General features: G+C 45.0%; 1 protein-coding gene across 1 annotated transcript; it reads right to left on the bottom strand.

Moving 5' to 3' along the window:
• Nucleotide 1: 1 nt before the first annotated feature.
• On the bottom strand, nucleotides 2–18,662 carry LOC147185657 (uncharacterized). Its single transcript, XM_086103972.1, has 23 exons — nucleotides 18,530–18,662; nucleotides 18,330–18,399; nucleotides 16,690–18,044; nucleotides 13,192–16,318; nucleotides 12,870–13,052; nucleotides 11,901–11,939; nucleotides 11,131–11,249; nucleotides 10,498–10,642; nucleotides 10,109–10,248; nucleotides 8,240–8,366; nucleotides 7,992–8,027; nucleotides 7,756–7,898; nucleotides 7,550–7,673; nucleotides 6,900–7,045; nucleotides 5,479–5,605; nucleotides 3,582–3,611; nucleotides 3,383–3,495; nucleotides 3,159–3,291; nucleotides 2,564–2,703; nucleotides 1,602–1,725; nucleotides 1,278–1,436; nucleotides 1,034–1,190; nucleotides 2–406 (listed from the first exon to the last, which is right to left on the bottom strand). Exons 2-23 carry the CDS (start codon nucleotides 18,375–18,377, stop codon nucleotides 318–320), a joined length of 6,804 nt encoding a protein of 2,267 aa, XP_085960098.1. The 5' UTR covers nucleotides 18,378–18,399; nucleotides 18,530–18,662; the 3' UTR covers nucleotides 2–317.
• Nucleotides 18,663–20,394: the final 1,732 nt, after the last annotated feature.

The following is a 20,394-nucleotide window of genomic DNA, read 5'->3' as shown; positions in this document are numbered from 1 at the left end:
ATGAGGTAAGTCGAACTTTTGTTTTTATTGCTGAAGAAAATGCGATATAACGTTGGGAATAAAAATACATGAGACGCGTTAACACTGTTTTAAGTTAATTTACAAAATGGGTACATTGATTGATTCACTGGGGAAAAAAAAGGAAAACATTAACCTTGAGCTGTAGGACTTGGAAGGTCTTCTTTTAAGTTCAAAGCTCAATGTTTGTATTTTAAGTCAGCGGGGAATACATTCTTTCATAGGTCTTTCCACGGCGAACGTTGCCAGCAAATGTGCACCCGGTCCTTGGAACACCGGTCTTGCTGCACGTTATAGTCTTAAATAATTTCCACATCCCATTTTTGGTGTGCTTTGTTTGGATCCAGGGTGTTGAGAATCACTTGGTTTTTGTCGTAATGATGTCCCCCTGTAAAAGACAAAACACATATTTAAACACATTGTGTGTCATTATTCAACCATAATTCATTTTAGTTGAGTTTTTATTCGTTGTAGTTTTTTGTTGTTTTAATATGCGGGGTATTTGTCGAGTACAAGATTTAAAAAAAATACATTTTAACATATGTAGTTCGAGTTAGTTTTAAAAAGCAGTTTTTGTATTTCGAGAAAGAAAATGTTTTTGCCCTGAGCAACGTTAAAAGGCTCGTGTGCAATTATCTTTTTATTCCAGAAGGTGTCACTGTTGACAACGAACGAAATTGGACTCGAGGGGAACAACTTTCGCCCCTGCCAAGTTTTGAACAAAACCAATTTCGACTTGCATAAGGATGATGTCGCAATTTTCGAACAAATTTACTGACGCGGTGTGAAACCCGAGCCACTTTACTCGAACACAAAGCTATTGTATGAATGACAGGATGTCAAAACATGCATTCGTTGTACCTTCTCGAAGAGCTTTTTTTTTTCATATTGCCTGATACTAAACATATTTTCGTCACGCTTATAAACCTGACAGAGAGACAAGTTGAATCCGCTTAGTGTTCAAGTCCATCCAAAGTTCTCTTTCATTGTTAATCGTTTGCCAGTCAAGGCTCACCTTTCACCTCCAAGACCAGATCAGAGGTCGGCATGTACCGGATGAAACCCTCAGGGGTGATACTCCAGACGTGGTTGTCCACTTCTGGCATGAGTCCCACACGGCTTCCCGCTATGGTCACACTGCCGCTGGGACTCAGGCAGCACTCCTCAAGTAGCTGGAATATACACAACAGCCCACCCCATCCTCAGTCGATGACGTTGTGATAGCTTGAGTCGGGAATTGTAAACGATCCCACTCGTACCTTGCAGTGGAGATGGCCGCCGCGGTAGACCCAGATCTGCTCAAGACCGTTAGTCTCCTCAGCCTCTTGAATCCGCAGCAGTTTGATGTCTTCCAGATCGCCCGTCACGGACATCAAAAGCCGTGTTTGTCTGTTCCTTAAGCGGAAGTGCACGCGCCTCTGCGCAGCAAAACACCCAATCAAAAATAAAAGGCTCAGTGTTTCTGTTAGACGACTGACATGACATGGTAGAAGCCTGTAGGTCAGGGGACACTTTCATTCTGTAACTGTACCGGTATATGCAAATGAGGCAGGTGTGGGTTTTTGAGAAGGGGCCTTAAATACCTGTAAAAGCGGACGGAGAGATCCGACTTTACTCCACTCGCTGAACTGGTGCCAGTCGGGTACTTCACCAGGTTTGAGCAAAATCTGAGCACCACGATAGTTGATGCCCTCATATAATATCCACCTGACAACACAGGAAGTAAACAGAAACAATGATTAGCTGACGGTCTTTTTCTACACACAGATTATTAACATGTTTGTTTCCTAGACATTTTCTGTAACCCCCACCCCACTGTCTGTCTACTGCATTTGGAAAAGGAGGATTGGGCCCCTGCTGAAGTTGTCCCTCCCACAGTGAGCGCTTTGTATTTCCACAACTTGGGTTTACACCAGTTGTCTGAATGTCACACATCAGCAGCAGATTTCCATCGTCATCATTGTCAGTGTTATCATGCTCAAAAAGAGGCCCTGGCACCGTTATTTCGATGCATAAATGAGCTCAAATTGCTTCACCAACATCGCCACAAACATGTGACTTGAGCCAAGTCACAAGTTTAAATGGTAGACATGTACTGTACTCTATTGAAGTGTGTGTTCCACAGGGTTCAATTCTGGAGAGCCTGCTGTTTTCAATCTGTTTGTTGCCACTATCTTAAGAAAGCGTGATTTTTTTCCTTTCACTGCTATGCGAATCTATGTATAGAGCTATTATTCATCGACTCCCTTCCGACACTTTGTATAAATAATATATGTTCAGATTCCACCAAGTTGCTTGTCTTTTTCTATTGTGTCTCCCCCACCCTCAATTATGTGTTTATAATTTCCTCCACTGAGTCACAGGAAGACGACAGTCAAGAGTATTCCATCGTTGGGTCTACTGTGATGCAAAACATTGAGGGTTATGTGTAGCTCATATGTAACAAAAGAAACAAACAAAACTCTGTGAGATTCACACCAGGCAGAGAACTTGGAGATGGCCTGGCCGCAGCCTGGATGACCTGCGCAATGAGGAATATACTCACATGCCACCATCCACCAGCACCGACTGGACCCGGGCGCAGCCCTCAGCCAGCTGAAGGTTGACGCACCCGTCCGTCAGCACTACCCGCTTTCCACGCAGACCGCAACGCTCGAAAAGAATGATGGATGGCTGAGAGAACTCCTGCCAAAGAGGGAGGAAAGGGTTCAAAACAAAACAAAAAAAAAACAATGGGTGGAGTACTGCAGGCCATGCAAAGTCAAATGGAGATTTTTGTACTGTTACCATGGAAACAGACACCACTCAGACCTTTGTACCTACTTGTGCCCCTCTCCTCCTTTTTTGTGTGTGTGAAGGGCTGGCTAAAAGCCTCAGGGAAGATTTTTGTTTCCTTAATGCAACAAATACAAAATATGTTCGATCCTTATTTTCATGAGAAGATTGGGAAAGTGTCGGTAACTAAGGCAAAAAAAAATCTGAATTGAGCTACTGAAATGATTTCTCTGCAACACACCATACTTACAGTATTTATTGACCTGTATATTTGATACATAATTGTACACGCTCATGAAATGGTAAATGCATCATGATTGTTTGTGAAATTTTGCAGTCCGGCACGTTAGAGTAAATCAACTTACAAAGCCCACAGTCTGTAACGAGCGGATGGCGGTCGTCGGGTTGACGCAACCCATTGCCCTCACATCCTGGTAGTTGCCCTCCTCCAGCAGGTACATCCTGCCGGCGAAGTCCTGATCTTCGAACGCCAGCCAGCTAAGGGGACGTAAATATGAAATTAGCTCAAATTAAACGACACATAGCGAGAAAATGAAGTGATGTTAAGTCAACATTTGAAAACGCTCACCTGCCCACCAGGACCTTGCAGGAGGCCACGGAAAAGCCTTGCTGCAAGGTAGCCACGCTGTCCTCCAAAGTGACGAGGCTGCCTTGAAAGCCTGGCTCGGAGAAAAGCTGCACCTGAGGACACGGAGCATGTGGCGCTTTACACCTGAATCACTCATTGCGAGCCCTCTCTCAAGTTTCTCTCAAAGACAGACACCTACTTTGAACTTGGCCACGTTCTCAAAATCATCCTGAAATACACAACAACAGTGAGTTATTTATCCTTTCTTCACAACACCGTCAAATCATGCAGTCACGTTTTCTTGTGATTTTCACTGCGTAACAATGGAGACTCATCATCATGTGGTTCGAAGAGGGCGAGGGGGGTGCGGAGGGGAAGCCCATGATGAGTCATCAAGACCATCTGACATGCATTTTCCTCATTTTGTGGCTGTTTCATTTGTTCTGGACTTTTCTGTGTCACATGCGTTCAAGCGGGATCAACAATATAAAAATACGTCAGTTCCCCATGTCAAGTGAGGACACGAATAATAGGAAGGAGCCCGGGGGGGGGGGGGGGGGTGACTGGTCACATGCACTGAATATCAGTGTCATTGAAGCAACTTTCTATCAGGATTCTCTTGGCGGGGGGCGGGGGGGGGGGGGTAGTTTAGAAACAGAACTACTGTACATGGAAAAAAAGTATTTCCAACATGTAAAATAATTACATAAGCAACTACAGAAGCATGAACAAGTGTCGCGCTACTGTAAGCAGTGATATACTGCAAGCATTCTTTGTTCCTAGACCCAATTTTAAGTTCAATTGAACAACATGGGCTACAACTGTTTTGCTTTACCTCTCTGTATTCCAACACTGGCGCTAAAATCTTGACAATGAACCCATGTCTGTACAATTAGTGCGAATAGTAATAAACAAAAATAAATAAATAACCAAATATAGAAATAAACATTCATTGATTCATGTTCTGCCGCCGATCCCGTTCAGTCTTGAACTGTGGTATTTTAAATTTACGCACCGAGCAAAGTCATTTAACGCACCACAAACTCGGAAGTGATATCTAAGCACCGCCCCAGGTTTGCAAATTAGCATAAAACACGCGAAATTACAAAAGTGCAAGACGAAATTAAATTATAATAACAACCCCCGTAAACTAAGAAAAAAACCCCGGTAAGAAAACTTTTCTGAAAAATAACATATTCTCGTTTGTCTAGCACCAGATTTTAGCGTCCCGGTGCATACTCATCCGGCACTTAATTAGTTGCACATGCGCAACCTCACGGAGTCCAACAAAAGAAATGTATCTAATATTTCTCCGTTTGGCTCGATAACGGCTGAAATGTCGCTACAGAGACATCAAAAGTACGGACACGGGTGAATGTGGAATGACTGAAGCTGTTATGCAGAAGTACAAATGTACAAATTCGATCAGGACGTGACAGCAAAATTAAAATCCCCCCCCCCCCCCCGGCCCCCCAACAAGACCAATGTCAACGGTAAGAGCCTCGAATAACGGAATAAACCCCTTTTTGAAATGAAAGATGTTCAGAACTAAGGAGCTTATACATTTTCAAGGCTTCAAAAAGCAGGCAAAAATTGTCTCAAATTGTTTCAATTGTTACACTGGAATGGCTTGGGATTGCCGTTGCGAGTTGGTGTGCAGCTACTTGGGGACAAGTGCAAAGAGAAGCAATTTGAGCCATGATAAGCAGATGGATTCAATACAAGAGCTCTAAAAGCCATCCCTGCGGGGCGACAAAAGTGTTAGCAACGTCTCATGTTCTTTGGAAATGAATGAATTCGATGTCATGTCTGTATGTCCCCTAAAATCCCTCAAAATCGGTTGGGGGGAGGTCGATATAAATATTTCAGTAAGAGCCTTTTGGGCTCTTACTGAAAAGTCATTGCGTGCGACAACCATTGAAAATACTGCAGGAAAATAATCAAAAACAAGGAGACAGAGGAGATGCCACTGTACACCTGAAAAAAAAAGTATATATATATATATATATATAAAGAGACACAGGAAACAAATTTTTAACAAGCCAAAGTTTTTTTTTTTTTTTTTTGCTAACAGGAGTGCAAAACAGCGGTATTACCAGCACAACGGGCATGACTGAGGCAATCCGGTCCTGTAGTGCCCCCCAGTCCTCCGGGTTTCCGTACAAGCCTTTTTCCAGGATGTAGGACTCCCCACAAAAACCAGGCTCTTCAAACACTACCCAGCTAGGAAAGAAAATATTAACTGTAATTTTCTTCCTCTGAAGCAGAGAAAATGTTTCCGTAGATTAAGTGGTCGTCGGATGTGTATTTGACAACATTTCCTTGATTGACAGACAACATTTAATTGAGCCTCAGTTGCTTCAAGACATGATTGATTGAACAATAAATCCCATATTAATCAACCTAATTATTACTATACTGTACTTGTCATTAACAATTATTTTTTTAGTGCCCGAGTCCCACCGATATGGACTTTAAAAAACAAACAAACAATTTTTAAGGTTTATACCAATTTCAATATAGTATTTACCAAAGTCAAATTTTGATAACTGATTAAATGGCCGATTTATATATATTTAAAAAAACAACAACAACTGGTATTTTGGTCTCTCAACACTTATCCAGGTAGCAGCTACCTCTCCGTTTCGGTGTCCTCTTGACAAACATTCGGAGCGTGTTCTTTATTGAATTTTGCTTTCAACACAAGTGAGGGCTTTTGTTGACTTTTCTTGGGGCTTTTGTGCTGGGAAGCATACGAGACCAGTCCCGCACAGACACGACAAACAAGCATGCTTATCACAAGGGCGTGCCGTGCGACCCAAAGACATGCTAACCACGCAAAAGTAAACATTCAGTGTCATGAGAGTCCTCTCCCTTCTCACTGGGCTGGCAGGAATCACCTTCGCATGATTAGAATGCCATTTGCATATTTTCTTGTAGATTTCTTGTGTCGTCTGATCATAGCTTGGAAATTGGACTTTCCACTCCGTGGTTGTTCTCACCATATCGACACTCGCATCCGTCCGCGGTTGATCGAAAAATGAAAGGAAATTGAAAAGACGGTTACTGAAGTCTACCTTCCACTCCTCTTCCACATTTTGTTGTAGTCTCGTGGCGAGAGGGTTAGCGTAACAGCAACTTTACATAGGCAGGAAGTTGAGGTGTGGCAGAGTGAAAAGCCTCAGCTAACCTACTTGTGTTGACATGCGCTTGGGTGTGGTGCCATTGATGCTACCCACACGCACACCTGCACTGGCCTTGCAAAGCACGCCAGGAAAGCACAAGAATTTATTGGATAAGCGCTGAGCTCACAGAAGAGCAAGAATTTGCACAGTGCATGTAAAAATGCCTTGAATTCCGAAAGGCGTAGTGACATCATAGTTAAGTGATCTCTGAGTTGGTCGTAGGAAATATCGGTCAAGTGTGTGAAATGGATGATTAATCACCTCTTGAAGCAATTGAGGTTAAAAAAAAATAATTAAAACAAACAAAAAAAAAAGGTTGAACGTCGACTTACATGCCACGAATGACATCAGCAGACTGCGTCTTGGTGCCGTAACCCGTGTTGTCCATGTTGATGACGGGCACGATGAGGTCGATGTTGACCCCCCGGTCGCTGAAGTTTTGGTTGCTGAACATTTTAAGGTGCGGTGACATGAAATCCTGTAACACAGGGGTGTCAAACTATTTTTTGTCGCGGGCCACACTGTCGTTACGGTTTGCCTTGGAGGGTTGTTTTGAATTTTGGGAAAACCATATAAATGTTTAATCACCTCCGCATATTACATACACAGCGCACAACAAATTGATGAATAACTAGTTTTAAAATCTGAAGTCAAGAATAATGACTTTTATTGTGGATTACAAATGACAATTTGAAATTTTGGTTCAGACTTTAACAAGCATCATGGAAGTTGACATGCTTGATTTGCTTTCGCGGGCCACATAAAATGATGTGGCAGGGCCAGATCTGGCCCCCAGGCCTTGACTTTGACACCTGTGCCGTAACAGATGTGATTAAGTCGTTTTCAGTCGACAGCAAGTGGCACGTCAGGACAAAATGGCCGCGTCCTGAGATTGAATAAACACGGGTGTCTTTTTCTGCTTAATTTATATTCCACAAATGTAATAATTTCTTTGGTTTGACTTCCCCTTTAAGGTACTCACAGCCAGGATGGGTCGCAGTGACCGAATCTGCCCTGAGTCTCCCCAGTCGCTACAATCCAGGTACTCCCCTTCCTCCAGCATGTACTGTTGCCCTTCAAACGCTTCCTCGCTGTAGCCGACCCAACTGGAAGATAATATTTGCAATTGTGTATTAATTGCTAAAGACCACGGTGATCAAACTATCACTTCAAGAACCAAAAACTCACAATCCTCCAATTATTTTCAAAGAACCCACAGACTTCATCTCGTGAGTGTCGGCGTCGCTTTCATCTCCTTTGCAAAAGCTGAAAAGATCGCTGTCGATTTCCAAATAGGGACCTTCCAGTCCGGGCTTCTCGTACACCAAAGCCTAGCAGAATGAAACGGACGGTCTTTTCAGCAAACGTTACGGGTGTAGGTTCAGGAAATACGACGCTACTTCACTCTGTCTTAGCCGCCTTACCTTCACTTCATTTGGGTTCTCCACTTTAAAACCACCCTGAAACAAATACAACATTTATCTTAACAATTTGCCGGATTCAGCTCATGAATACTTTGACAATCTCTGCAGGCGTTTCCCACACGACATAGCCCGTTATTAAGAAGCCGCTGAAATTTGAAAGTTGTCACCGAGATTTCTTGTCTGTTACCCTGCTCATCCTTGGATTGCTACTTGCAATGCAAAATGCCTACTTGGCGAATGCTACGAACCATTTTGAGGGGTTTGAGGGAGCCCACAAATGGCGAGGGGAAGCCCCAGGTCTCAGGTACGGGGTACACTCCTCTTTCGAGAACAGCCAGCATTCCCTGAAACCCCGGATCACTGAACACCAGCCACCTAAAGGCAGGAAACAAGAAAAAAAAAGACACTTTTGTGACCCTTTGCTTGATCATTAAACCAGAAGGTGGATTATTATCCATGAGGTGCAACTCGGACATAATCAGTCGAGCGAAAATGATATTATCTGGTACAATTGTCCAAATGGACAACTGATGTTAATTTGTGTCAAAAAAATTCTTGAAAATTGCATCTTGAACAGGTTGTGTAAAACGACAACACTATGAAGTGGAATCAGTCAATATGCTTGATAATCGGGCTGACCTTGTATTGCATTTGTCATACATTCGTGACTCATTACTCCTCTTTCAAAACGAAGGTCAAACATGTCCAATCCTTTTTGGAATTAACCTCAGGGAGATTCATAATACGGTCTGCCTGGCTTTAAAAAAAAAATCCTTTTGAATTTTTAAAATAAAATATTTCGATGACGTTTGAAAAAAAAAAAAGACTCAACTAAAAGGAAAGATTATTGATGATAATAATCTGTTGGTCATGATAAAATTGTTCTATTACGAACCCTGCGGATAAAATGAACAACTTGCATATTGAAAGGTAAAATTAGAATAGTGAAATACATGGGTGCATATTTTTTTCAAATTATTCGGCTGTGTTTCATCTTTTTTTTTTTTTTTTTTTTGGGGAAAGAGTCCCCATGGGTACCGATGTGTGCCGTCCAACTACTTTTCATGCTACTACTTTTCCGAGTGCCATTTGTGGGGATAAAATGATCCTGTTGTTTGGGACTTTACAAAAGGTCGTAGTCGTATCAAAAACACAGCCTGAGTGGTCAGGCATCATAACAAACAAAAAACAACAACAGTAACAAAAACAGAGAAATGATTTGTTTTCCTTGAAAGGTGCAAAATGTAACGTACACAACAAAACAGAACAAAACACAGACAGTCATCAACTTCTTCCAGGCGTTGAACACAAAATGTCTCATCTGACTCACTGGTGTGGTTTAACATTTTCTCCTTTCTCCACCACACCTTTTTGTCTGCAACTCTCATTCCTGCGCCTCACTTTCCAAGTAACTCCCCTCAACCACCACCACCACCCCCAAGCACACGCCTCCTGCCTTCGAACAGGCATCGACACGACAGACATTCCTGAGCAAACACAAGTGACAGTGAGGCGACGACAGAGAATGAGGAAGTCGGTGATGACGAGGATTCGGCTCACGTTGCCAGCCTCCAAATGATCGACGTCTTTGAGCGTGCCACGCAGTCTTTGAATGCATCGTGCCTCGGAAAAGCCACCACTTCACCTGTGGATCAATCTCACTAAGCGAGAGCTATGTGAGTTGATTCGGTAATTGGAAGCATACCGTCAATACTGTCTCACTCCACCAGGGGGTCGACTACTGTATTTTCCGCACTATGAGGCGCTTCAGAGTGTAAGGCGCACTTTCAACGAATGGCCTATTCTAAAACGATTTTCTTAAGTAGGGCGCACCGTATTATAAAGCTCATAGAATAGAAGCTACAATAGTGGCTGCGGTTGCATTATGCATCCACTAGATGAAGCTACGCTAAAGGGAATACAATACAATAAAATACAGCTTTATTTATGTGACGCTTTCACAACCGCTGCAGCTGTAACAAAGCGTTTCGCAGGATTTTTAAAATACTATGTCCAGGAAATCAGAATATTGATCCACATAGAAGGCGCATCGGATTATAAGGCGCACCGAATGCTTTTGGGTACTTGGATACGGTACTTGGATCTGAGCTACTTACACCCCAGAGTGAACTTGGATGGAGGCGGTGCTCAGGGGGATGCCAAACGATCCGGTCTCGATGGCGTCATCGTGGTAAGCTGTCACTCTACCGTGGCCGTCCGGTTCAGTGAACAGATCAATATGAGGTGTGCAGTAATCCTGCGGAGAACGGTGGACAAAAACAGCAACTGTCAGCGCTGGTGCATGTTCCGTACCTTAAATTGTTCCTTTGGAGCTGGAATTAAGTGACGGTCTGTTTTTGCATTTAGCTGTCCAGGAACCCCACAGTGAATAGAAATGTGGCCATTATTGTCGATTAGTTAAAACGGCGGGTCCCTGTGTGGTCATGATAACATCTTCAAAAAAACAAGGTCAGAAGAGGTGGAATCGTTTAAGCGGGACACTCACACGGACGGCAAATCGAATCGAGCCAATCAGCATGGGCGATGTGTTGTTTTCCTCGGGTTGTGCCCACTCGTTTGTCAGTTCGAGGCCCCCCTCCTCCAAAGCGATACAGCGTCCCTGAAAGTCTGGCTTCTCGTAGAGGATCCAGCTGTAAGAAAGCCCTTCTCAAATCAGTTGGAGAGAGACATGGCTGTCGAGTTAGAATTTTGGGGATAGAAAAAGATAGAGGCAAGTAGTCTGAGCAGCGAGGTCGACTGGGCTGTTGGCTGCTTTCTTTCTTGGTTGCCTCAGCAAATGACTGCAGTTTGCCAGGCACGCTCTTTTGTCTTTATTCTAATTTACCCCTCGTAAACCGTAACGATGCATGCGCTCGGCACATACGGGCGCACGTGATCTGACATCGCGCTCGGCAAATGCCACAACAATCGGAGATGATCGGAGACTTCTGGGCTTGAGTTTAGACTTTTGTAGGGTGACTATTTGATATCGAATAAAAGCAGTCAGCATAGTTGGATGTGAATCTTTTTCGCTTATTGACATGTCACGTCACGTCACTTCTATCGTCTTTTCAGGCGACACGGATATCATAAAACACGACGAATTTGATTCGACGTGCCCAAAGAATGTACAGCTTACCATCCACGTATGACCTTCACAGATATGATACTGGAGAACTGCAGCTGAGTCGCGTCTTGGACATCCCGGTAGATCTCGTAGGCTTGCCCGCTGAACTCAGCATTTTGGAACAACACAATCTATGGAAAGATACGAGAGGATGTGCAGCTTTTTGTTTAGCGAGGTGGAGTTGAGTCAAAGGCGCACATTTACAAAAGCCAGCGTCAACAATGTAGGACTCCGACTAAGCATAACGACTTGAGTTCGTCGGCCAACATCAAGCTACATACATAATGCTGCCGCTGCGTTTTGCAAAACCGGTAATTCAGAAATGTCGTTTGAAAATCAGCTCAAATTCTCGAGTAAGGTAAAAAAACAAAGACCTGATCAACTGAAATTACATCCGCTGTCTCCAGGAACACAACCAATTCCGCAAGAAAAATGATTTGTCGATCGTAGTAAAAACCTGCAGCAATAAAGTTCAAAACAAACGTGTATATACCCTAACCGAAAAGACAACGTAAACCGCCTGGCAAATATAAATAAACCTGGCTAAAATATTTTCACATCACCCATAATGAAGTCTCGTGTTTACCCGCGCAACTGGCAGCCCCGATTTCCATGACGGTAATCACATCCAGCTTTGCACCAAAATGTTCTTTTAAAATGTATTTATACCCCCCCTTTAGTACAACATATGAAAAGCAGATGTTTTCACTGCTCGACGAGTCAGTCTTTCCAGAGTTCCTTTCCAACCTCAGTACAATTGTGTGTTGTTAGTGTACGGGTACCTTTCCAGGTCGCTTGTGAAATCCCCTGGCAGTCCTCGCCTAGGAGTCAAAAAGCATACAGGCGTTAACATAGCAGAATGACAAATATCTACAAGGGAGGCCGGGTATGCGTTTCTTTGTGCCACGTTGATTGTCAAAACCTTTTTTTTTTCCTTTCCGAGTGCTGAAAATATAGCTCCCCGATGGGGACGTTTTACGCTTGCGCGTGGTCAAAGCAACATGCTGGCGAGGCCTTCGCAACCTTTTAATCATGGTTTTCACGTCGTCACGCAGATCTTGAAATGCAAACAATTGTGAGCTGTAGGCAACGGCACAGTGTAGTCTTTGTCGGTGGCTAAAAGGCCCCCCCTCCGCCCCCCCCCCCCCCCCCCACGGACAAAAGATCCACTGTTTGTGTAAATAGAGAAGCTTATGTTGCAACTAATGATGACTCTCGGCAGAAGAACTAAACGACAAAATGGTGTAAGCTTTGCCGTGTACAAATTGTAATTGCCTTAATACTCCTCTCACAGTGCCAAAAGCAGATCATGTTGTCGAGGAAAAACAAAACAGATGCATGTTTGTTGATACTCTTAAATCACATGTGTCAAAATCAAGGCCCGGGGGCCAGATGTGGCCCGCCACATCATTTTATGTGGCCCGCGAAAGCAATTCAAACATGGCAGATTCCATGAAGCTTGCTAAAATATGTACCAACATTTCTAATTCTCATATGTAATAAATAAGAGAGACTTTGTAAGCATTTTTGTTGCCAAACACCCAGTTACACTCACTTAAACAATAGTTCCATAAACTATTATTCTTGACTTCTTTATATGATTTCAATCATAATGGCCCTCCAAGGAAAATGGTACCTAAAATGTGGCCCGCGACGAAAATGACTTTGACACCCCTCCTTTAAATGGTTAAGGGATTCTTCAAAAAAAGATGGTGTGTGTGTGTGTGTGTGTGCGTGCGTGCCATACTTACATGATTAGTATGTATCCTCGGAGTCACAGGCTGCCTAAACTCTGAAAGTGCCGGGTAAATCTGAGGTGGATTTCCACTTCTATTTCCAAAAGCGGGAGGCACAGCATTCGGGAGGTTCAAACTTGGTTTTCCAACCAGATCTGCTTCAGTGACAGAAGCCGTAGTTGCTATTTTTGCAGCAGCCTAATGTTTAAAAAAACAAAACAAAACACCTGAAGCCCAAAGCTTTATCACGCTCACAAACCGTATGTTTTCTGATTAAAGCTTAAAACATGCCTCGTGAGGACGTCACATTTCTTCAGAATAGCACAGAAAAACAAACCTCTGCTTTCATTTGCGGGTGTTCCTCCATGCTCTGGGCTGAATTTGCTGCTTCCCGAGGGAGGTACTTCTCTAAATAGTCAGGCAACTTGATGTCGTCAAAAGAGGGAAACGGAGGACCTGAATCACTGACCGCAGCCGCTGTAGGCTGCATTCGGTCCCCGCACGGCGCGGTGAAATTTTCGGCAAATGAACCGGTGGTGGTCGGAACGGGTGAGGTTGACTCTGACGAAGGGCTGAGCTGGGGCGACGCATCCCGAGAGTTGGTGCTTTCTGACAGAGCCTGAATTCCATTTCTTCTCCCCCTGGTGCTGGAACTCTTGAGGCTGCTGAGTACACAGCTTCCCTGCAAGCGAGACTTGACAATAACGTGGTCCTCTTTCTCCTCCTTGCTTTTTTCCTGCTCTTTCTTCGGGGTCTTGTCTTTTGCATGAGAAGAAGCTTCCAGACTACTGATCAAAAGACACCGATCAGTGATGCTCACCCTCGCTGGCTTAGCGCCACTTTTGGTTTCTGGGTTTTGAAGCTTAGCTAAAAGGCTCGGGCCTGTGTCAAAGGTCCGGTTTTTCTTCCTCAGGCCAAATTTAAACTCATCCGGGTCAAACGTCTTCTCAAAATGGTCTTCCTTGATGGCTGGCATGGCAAATGGGGGCTGGGGCGGCCTGAGCGGATTGTGTTTACGAGGCGGTAGAGAAAAGGGAGCGCACAGCTTCTGGATTTTTTCAATGAAGTTTTCATCGTCGAGTTCATCATTGTCCAGAAGGTTGCTCTCGCTGACGGAGGCACTCAGCTTGGGCCCTGGGAGTTTAAGTCTCTGCTTGGGAAAGTCCACATCGAGCCAACTCGATGGGGCGTCCTGTTGAAAGGAAGAATCGTCCCTGCTTAGTCCTCGCTGCGATTGCATCCTCTTCGGGGACGACGGCTGGACTGAGTCCGAGTTCAGCTTTTTAGACTCTGGGGAAGTTGATACTTTTGGAGTTGGACTGGGCTTATTTCCTGGTTCATCTTTGACTTGAAGTTGGGAAGAAAGATCACAGTTAACAGTCGTGGGATGCACGATAATCTCTGGTGGCTCAATCCCTTTCTGATTGGTCTTCCCTCGCAAAGCTTCTGCGGTGCTGGAAAGGCCGCCGTCGGATCTTTTGTCCGAACCCCTGAATGGAGGAAGACCACTTGTACTCACTGTATTATTCGCTTCCTCAGACTGAGGGCGACTCGGTTTTGTTGTCGAGATTTTAACTTCCACAGCTTCTGAGTGTGCTGCTAAGCGTTGAGTCTGACTGCCCCGAGGTTTCCCATCAGTGCTTTGAACAGAAATATTGGTCGACTCTTTAACAATCGCCGTCTTGCCAGTCTGTGCGCTTGTCGGCGCAGGGGGGTCATAAGAGACAATTGCAGGCACTCGCTCGGGCGTTGCGCCGACAAACTCGGCGCCAACGCCCTCATGTTTTTTTGAAGCCTTACTTTGAGACGCTTCAAGTTTTTCCACAGGTGCACAATCATCGGAAGAGCCTCGGGCACTTTTTATTTCGATTTTCTGTGTGAGGACGGTGATCTCAGCTATCTCTGGATTTGTAATAACCGTTTGGTTGGCAGTCGGTGTTATAGTCGGGAGGTTTGCGGCTTCTTCGTTGTTTTCCAACTCCGCTTTTTTAACATTTCCGCTGGGCCTTGTGTCCTCTTTTCTCCCCGTCTGATTTTTCTGATCATCCATCGCCTCGCTTTCCCCCGTCCCGGAATTTTCTTGTCTGGACTGTAAAATTGGGGTTGTCACATGAGTTTGCGTTTTGTGTGACGGGATAAGATTTTCTTCAGCCTGGCTGCTGTTGTCACCACGTGACCTTTCTAATTGATCAACATCTTTTATCTGACTCAGACTCGTTGGCTTTGCTTCCAAGTTTTGGTGTTCTGTGTCTTTTTCAACGTGCCGAATTGGTTTTAGTCGACTTGTCGGTGCAGGCCGCGGCGGTGGTTCCACATCGAATTTTGGACCTTCGGCAGGTGGGATCCGAACCACCGGGGCAGGCTCCCGTTCGGCTGACTGTGAGCGGGAGGACGATTTATCCCCTGCTGTAATCTTGATCTCCTGTTTGGGTGACGGAATTTCTCTCTCGGCCTTTGCCCCCTTTTGGGCTAAACGAACGGGAACCCTGTCAATAGGTTTCTTTGTTTTTCTGTTCGAAGCAGCGGTATCGAGTTCGTCTTTGTTGACAGCTGTCGGTTCAGGTAAAGCCTCCACTCTGTTGACCAATTTATCGATGACTTTAGCATCAGTCGACGCCGACTGTTGATCGGATTTGTCGGATTCTTTTACAAATATACCTTTATTGGAGAGGACTCCATCCACTTTATCAGGTTGCCGAAAAACGTCATCGTCAACCTTACTTTTGACCGAAGTGGCATCTTGCTGATTTTGATTTGGCTTGCTTTCCCGATCTTCGCTCACCGGACTGGTTGCCTCCCTGCTTTTTCTTCGCTTGGAACGAGACGCTGGTTTGCTAGTGGCCTTGGACCGTGCGCTTGTATTATTGGTCAGTTCTACGTGATCACCCGCGCCTTTCGTCGCAATACTTGAGTCTATACTGTTGGATTTCGTATCCTGATCTGCGGTCTTGGAGGACTGTGTGCCATGTTGTTCCCGTGGTATGGAACCTTTCGCGCTCGCAGCAGAGGTATCCTGTCCACCGGGTTTTAGTGTTATCCCTGTCATTGCTTTTGTATCCAGTTTACCCTGACTGTCGGGTTTGGATGACTTTGATGCAGTGGTTGCCGCAGATGTGGCTAACTTTTTTGCTGTCTTTTGAGGCAGCATTGATTTCGAGTGCTTTGTTGATTCCTCCGCAAAGTTCCTCGCTCTCTCTTTCACCGTCAGTGGAATCTCATTTTGTGGCGGCGCGGGGCTGGACGTAGCGTCGTCATATCGCTCAGCCGATTTCGATCTCTGTGTCGATGACAAAAATTCAGCTTTGAGCTTCGCGGTTTCTTTCCGAGCAGGAGAGACATCGGCGCTGCGAGGGGTTTGGAAAGTTCTTTTGAGGTCCGTCACAGCTCCCTGGCGCTCAAATATGTTGATCTTATCTGTAATTCGGCCAATAATTGGTTTGTCTTCGAGTTTCTTGTCCTGCTCCCTGCATATGATCAAAATTAGAATGATCAGAAAACATGCACATGGCTAAGTTTTGAAAAATTGAACATGTTCATTTTGACAAATGTTTCATCTATAATATTTATCGAATTGTGTTGTTTTATACAGGTCCCCCCACCCCCAAAAGTGATCTATAAATAAATTTTATAAAGGTGTGTTAAGCTTTTCAGCACAGTGTCATGTCAGGAAACTAGATGGGCAGGTTAAATTATCTCCACACCCGTTGCACTTTATTTAGCATGTATGCTACTTACACAATAAATGTAATCACGGTCAAAGTTTTTTGTTACGGAAAACTTGCACTTTAATTTGACATTCTTGACGGGTCACGATGAAATGAAAAAAAAAACTTACCTTGTATCAACTTCTGTTGCTTTATTTTTCTCTTGGTCCGGTGCCAATTCCAGCTCCACTTCTGCTATACTCTTCTCCGCGTTCAAAGGCACGTTTTTGGGGAAAAGCTTCACTTCTGTCCGAGAAACCTTGATACTTCTCCGTTTGGATTCCGGGGTCTCCGTCTTACGCACAACTTTGTAAAACCTGTCGTCGTCCTCCATGACTGCACCGCCATCAACAGCGGCGACTGATCCCGAGCCCAGGAATTTGTCCGCATACTTGGGACAGGAAGTCTCATTTTCCCCACCTCCAGGTGAGGCCGGCGAGGTGAGGCTGCGCTCGGAGGAGGAGTCAAAAGGCTGCACTTTGCCGTGACTCTGTGTACTTTCTCCTTGTGGGCTGGTCTTTGAGCTGTCAGATGAGGGGAATCCTTCCTGACCAGGTTGGACATCGGGAGACGTTTTTCCCTGAGGGCTGCATGCGTCATCTCCCTGAGAGGTCTTTCTCGATTTCTTTTTAGCGGAGTTTTTACGGCCCATTTTGTCAGCTTCTATTTGCTCTGCGTCGAGTTCAAGCTCCAACCGCCAGTCTTTGTGTAACTTCTGTGACACGCCCTCTTGTGGCACGACCACGGGCTTCAAATTTGCAAGCGTGCTCTCGTCCGCTCTTGAACTTAAGCCACGTGACGAATCAAAAGTAGGCGACTTTGGCGATTTCGACTTTGATAAGACGGGCAGCTTTTTCTCGATGGTGGTGAGGATCACTTCCTGCCCCGTCAAGGTGTCTTGCCCGCAGTGAGTCACGCTGGTCTCTTCCACGTACACGTGGAGTTTCCTTCCTGCCAGGGCCTGTGTTGTTTTCTGGGGCAAAGGCTGGGCGTTAACCCGGTCAGAGTTCCATACCGCACCCTGCTCCGAGGAGGAGGCGTTGGCGGAGAGATCCGTCAAATGACAGGCAAACCGTTCAGAATTCCCGCTCACCCAAGTACCATGACAGCCCTCCTTGGCCTGCCCTATTCGCTGCCTTTTGCTGAATAAAAGCTCCTCCTCTTTAGGAGGAGTCACTTTGCCGCTCGCAACAGAGTCGTCTCTGTGGGCAGACTGTATGGCGTCCGCTTCTTCAAAGCGGAAAATGTCTCTTGAGGGACCAAGTGGGGCGGGATTGGAGCGTCGTCCCTTCTCCTCCCACTTTCGTTTCTTTGCCTCGGCGTGTGTGTCTTCCTCACAAGACTCTCCCTCGGACTCGACCGCCCGATCGCAAGTGGGGGATGAATTTTCCGTCTGAGTTTTGGGACTCTTTCCCTTCCATGGCGAAAGCCAGTTCCCGATTCGGCCCAAGACCCCAGGACTCTGTTGCTCCTCTGAGTTCTCAGACTATGGCAAAGAAGACGAATAACTCAGTTAAATGCCATTCCAACACAATATTGTTAAAAAACAAAACAAAAACAACAGAATCATGCACTTTTTTGGGGGGGCGGGGGGTGAAAGAGCATATAGCGCATATCATGTGAATCGTCAAATTGAAAGCGGTGCAGATTTAGGAGCCTTTTTTTTTGTCTTGAGACCACTTTTTTATTAAAAAAAATTTTTTTTTAGTATGGCCATGCATCTCTCGGCACAGGAAGGACATGCAGGAGAGCATATAACCTGAAACCTTACCGTGGTAAATACCATATCATTCAGACTCTTTATGTAGGTTGTGAACATGTTTGGTTTACAACATACACTCCTACAGACCATAAAAAAACAAAGACATAACAAAGGAAGTGATAAAAGAGCAGAAATACTCCCGACCAGCACAATTTTGCCAGAGCAAAGCGACAGACCAATCGCTCGCTTTGTATCCAAGAGCAACTCACCCTTGATCAAACTTCAGTTGTAAACTTTTCCTTCCTCCTGCAACAGATGAGCAATGGCGGGCCGCGTTTGGCACACCGGCGCTTAACTGACTGACGCATTTTTAGTCCATTCGCTCAAGACCATCCGCAACTGTACGAGAACGCTCCGAGTGAGGCATGTGAGAAATGCACTGCTGCTGGACGTTCTGCCCCCCCCTTCTAGCCCATGCAGCTGTGTGGTTACGTGATGCCTTCAGTGCACCTTGTTCCAACAGCTTTTACATACCGAACCGGTCAGGTGGCAATTTTTATTAGTTTTTTTTTTTTGGATGCAATTAGTCAGTGAACTGTAGCTTTGGCTCATCATCAAGAATCAAGCAAGATATGTTTGCATGGAGGAACTGACGACACTCACTCACACATTCAATTTATATCGAGGTCCTAGTTGAGGTCAATGCATGTATTTTTGGGGGAGGGCTTGAAAATATATCTTTAAAAAATGTATTAATGGAAGCTATATTGAAACCTCTTTGTCACTGAATCTAATTATAACCACTATTTCAATTGGGATGAACCCTGTGGTGTGGTTTTGTTGGTTATTCCTGTTGCCCTCTCCAAGAAGTGTTTCCTCACCTTTGGCATGTCAAAATTGTATTGTGTTAATTACCAAGCGCACATATCGCGAGATTTTGATTTTCACTTGCGCTTGGATTGTTTATACAAACAAATAATGCCCAAATGTCTTGACTTCCGCAGCGGGGTCTCTCTTGTGCTATAAATGCGTTAGTAGTAGGACTGTGTGTTAAAACAGACCCCCCCCCCCCTCAGATTTCCCGACCCACGAGCATTTGAACGCAGCGCGAGGCTGAGCTCCTTTCCATGTTGAGGGGGGGGGGGGGTTGATGACGAATCGGTTCCAGCTTTTCTCCAATGTGCTTGCGCTTTTTTTTTTTAATTTGGCGGTTTGACTCAGTCTGCCTTTTTAGAGGGAAGCACAATTTTAACCCTTTAACCACCGACTGCATTCGTCACGAAGACAAAGAAGTTTTCAGCTTCGCGCGTTGGTTTTAATAGTTTTTTTTCTTCACGAGTTTGATACTTTTGCCTCCCGGCCGGTGTCTGTTACTTATTATTGCACGCCGAGTCGCGTTTACAGTTGAAACATTGCACAGCTCAGCTTTGGCGACAACTGTAAATCAACCGCGATAAGGTTTGCTATTCATGTTGTAAAAAAAAAGTTGATCCTTAACCTGGATGACTGCGTGCAAATAAAACAAATCGCACTTGTGCAAACGCGCCAAATCGATTTATTTCGAAACTAGTCAGTTCGACGGTCTCTTACCATGATCACACTGGTCTCCGGTAAGTCCCCCTCATGGACTGAACTCGTCCCTCCCTCTGGTGCCCGATGAATATTTAAGGGCGCCTCGCACAACGAACCCTCTTCGGCCGCCAGTCGCTATTATGTGTCATTTGGGGTTGGATTTATCTTTTGAGAGGAGTGTTAACTCGTCTTCCGCGGTTAATAAGGGAACGCGGTTGCCGATGGAATCTGGCCGGCCCAGCTCTCACTCACCCCGAGGCGTCTTTTCACGGAGCGCGCGCGCGCACACACACAAACACACACACGTACGCACAAGATTTGTTGTGCCACTATAAAGAGACGTGCGGACAGACAGTTGCTTCTTGGCTTGATTTTATATCTATAACTATGTCGATATCACTCCTGATGACCGAAGACGAGAGAAATACAGTCTTGATGTCGTTGGGGGGGGGGGGGGGGGGGGGGGGTGAAACTATAACGTATGGCTCCCCCTGCAGGAATGAACATCAAGACTGGTGAATTTGATTTGAATCGTCTTGAAACTTTTAAATGCACATCTCCA

The sequence above is a fragment of the Hippocampus guttulatus genome, chromosome 23, assembly GCF_054856545.1.
Source record: "Hippocampus guttulatus isolate MCC_2025c chromosome 23, RoL_Hgut_1.0, whole genome shotgun sequence".
Taxonomy (NCBI): domain Eukaryota; kingdom Metazoa; phylum Chordata; class Actinopteri; order Syngnathiformes; family Syngnathidae; genus Hippocampus; species Hippocampus guttulatus.
This window is presented reverse-complemented; position numbering and strand designations above follow the sequence as displayed.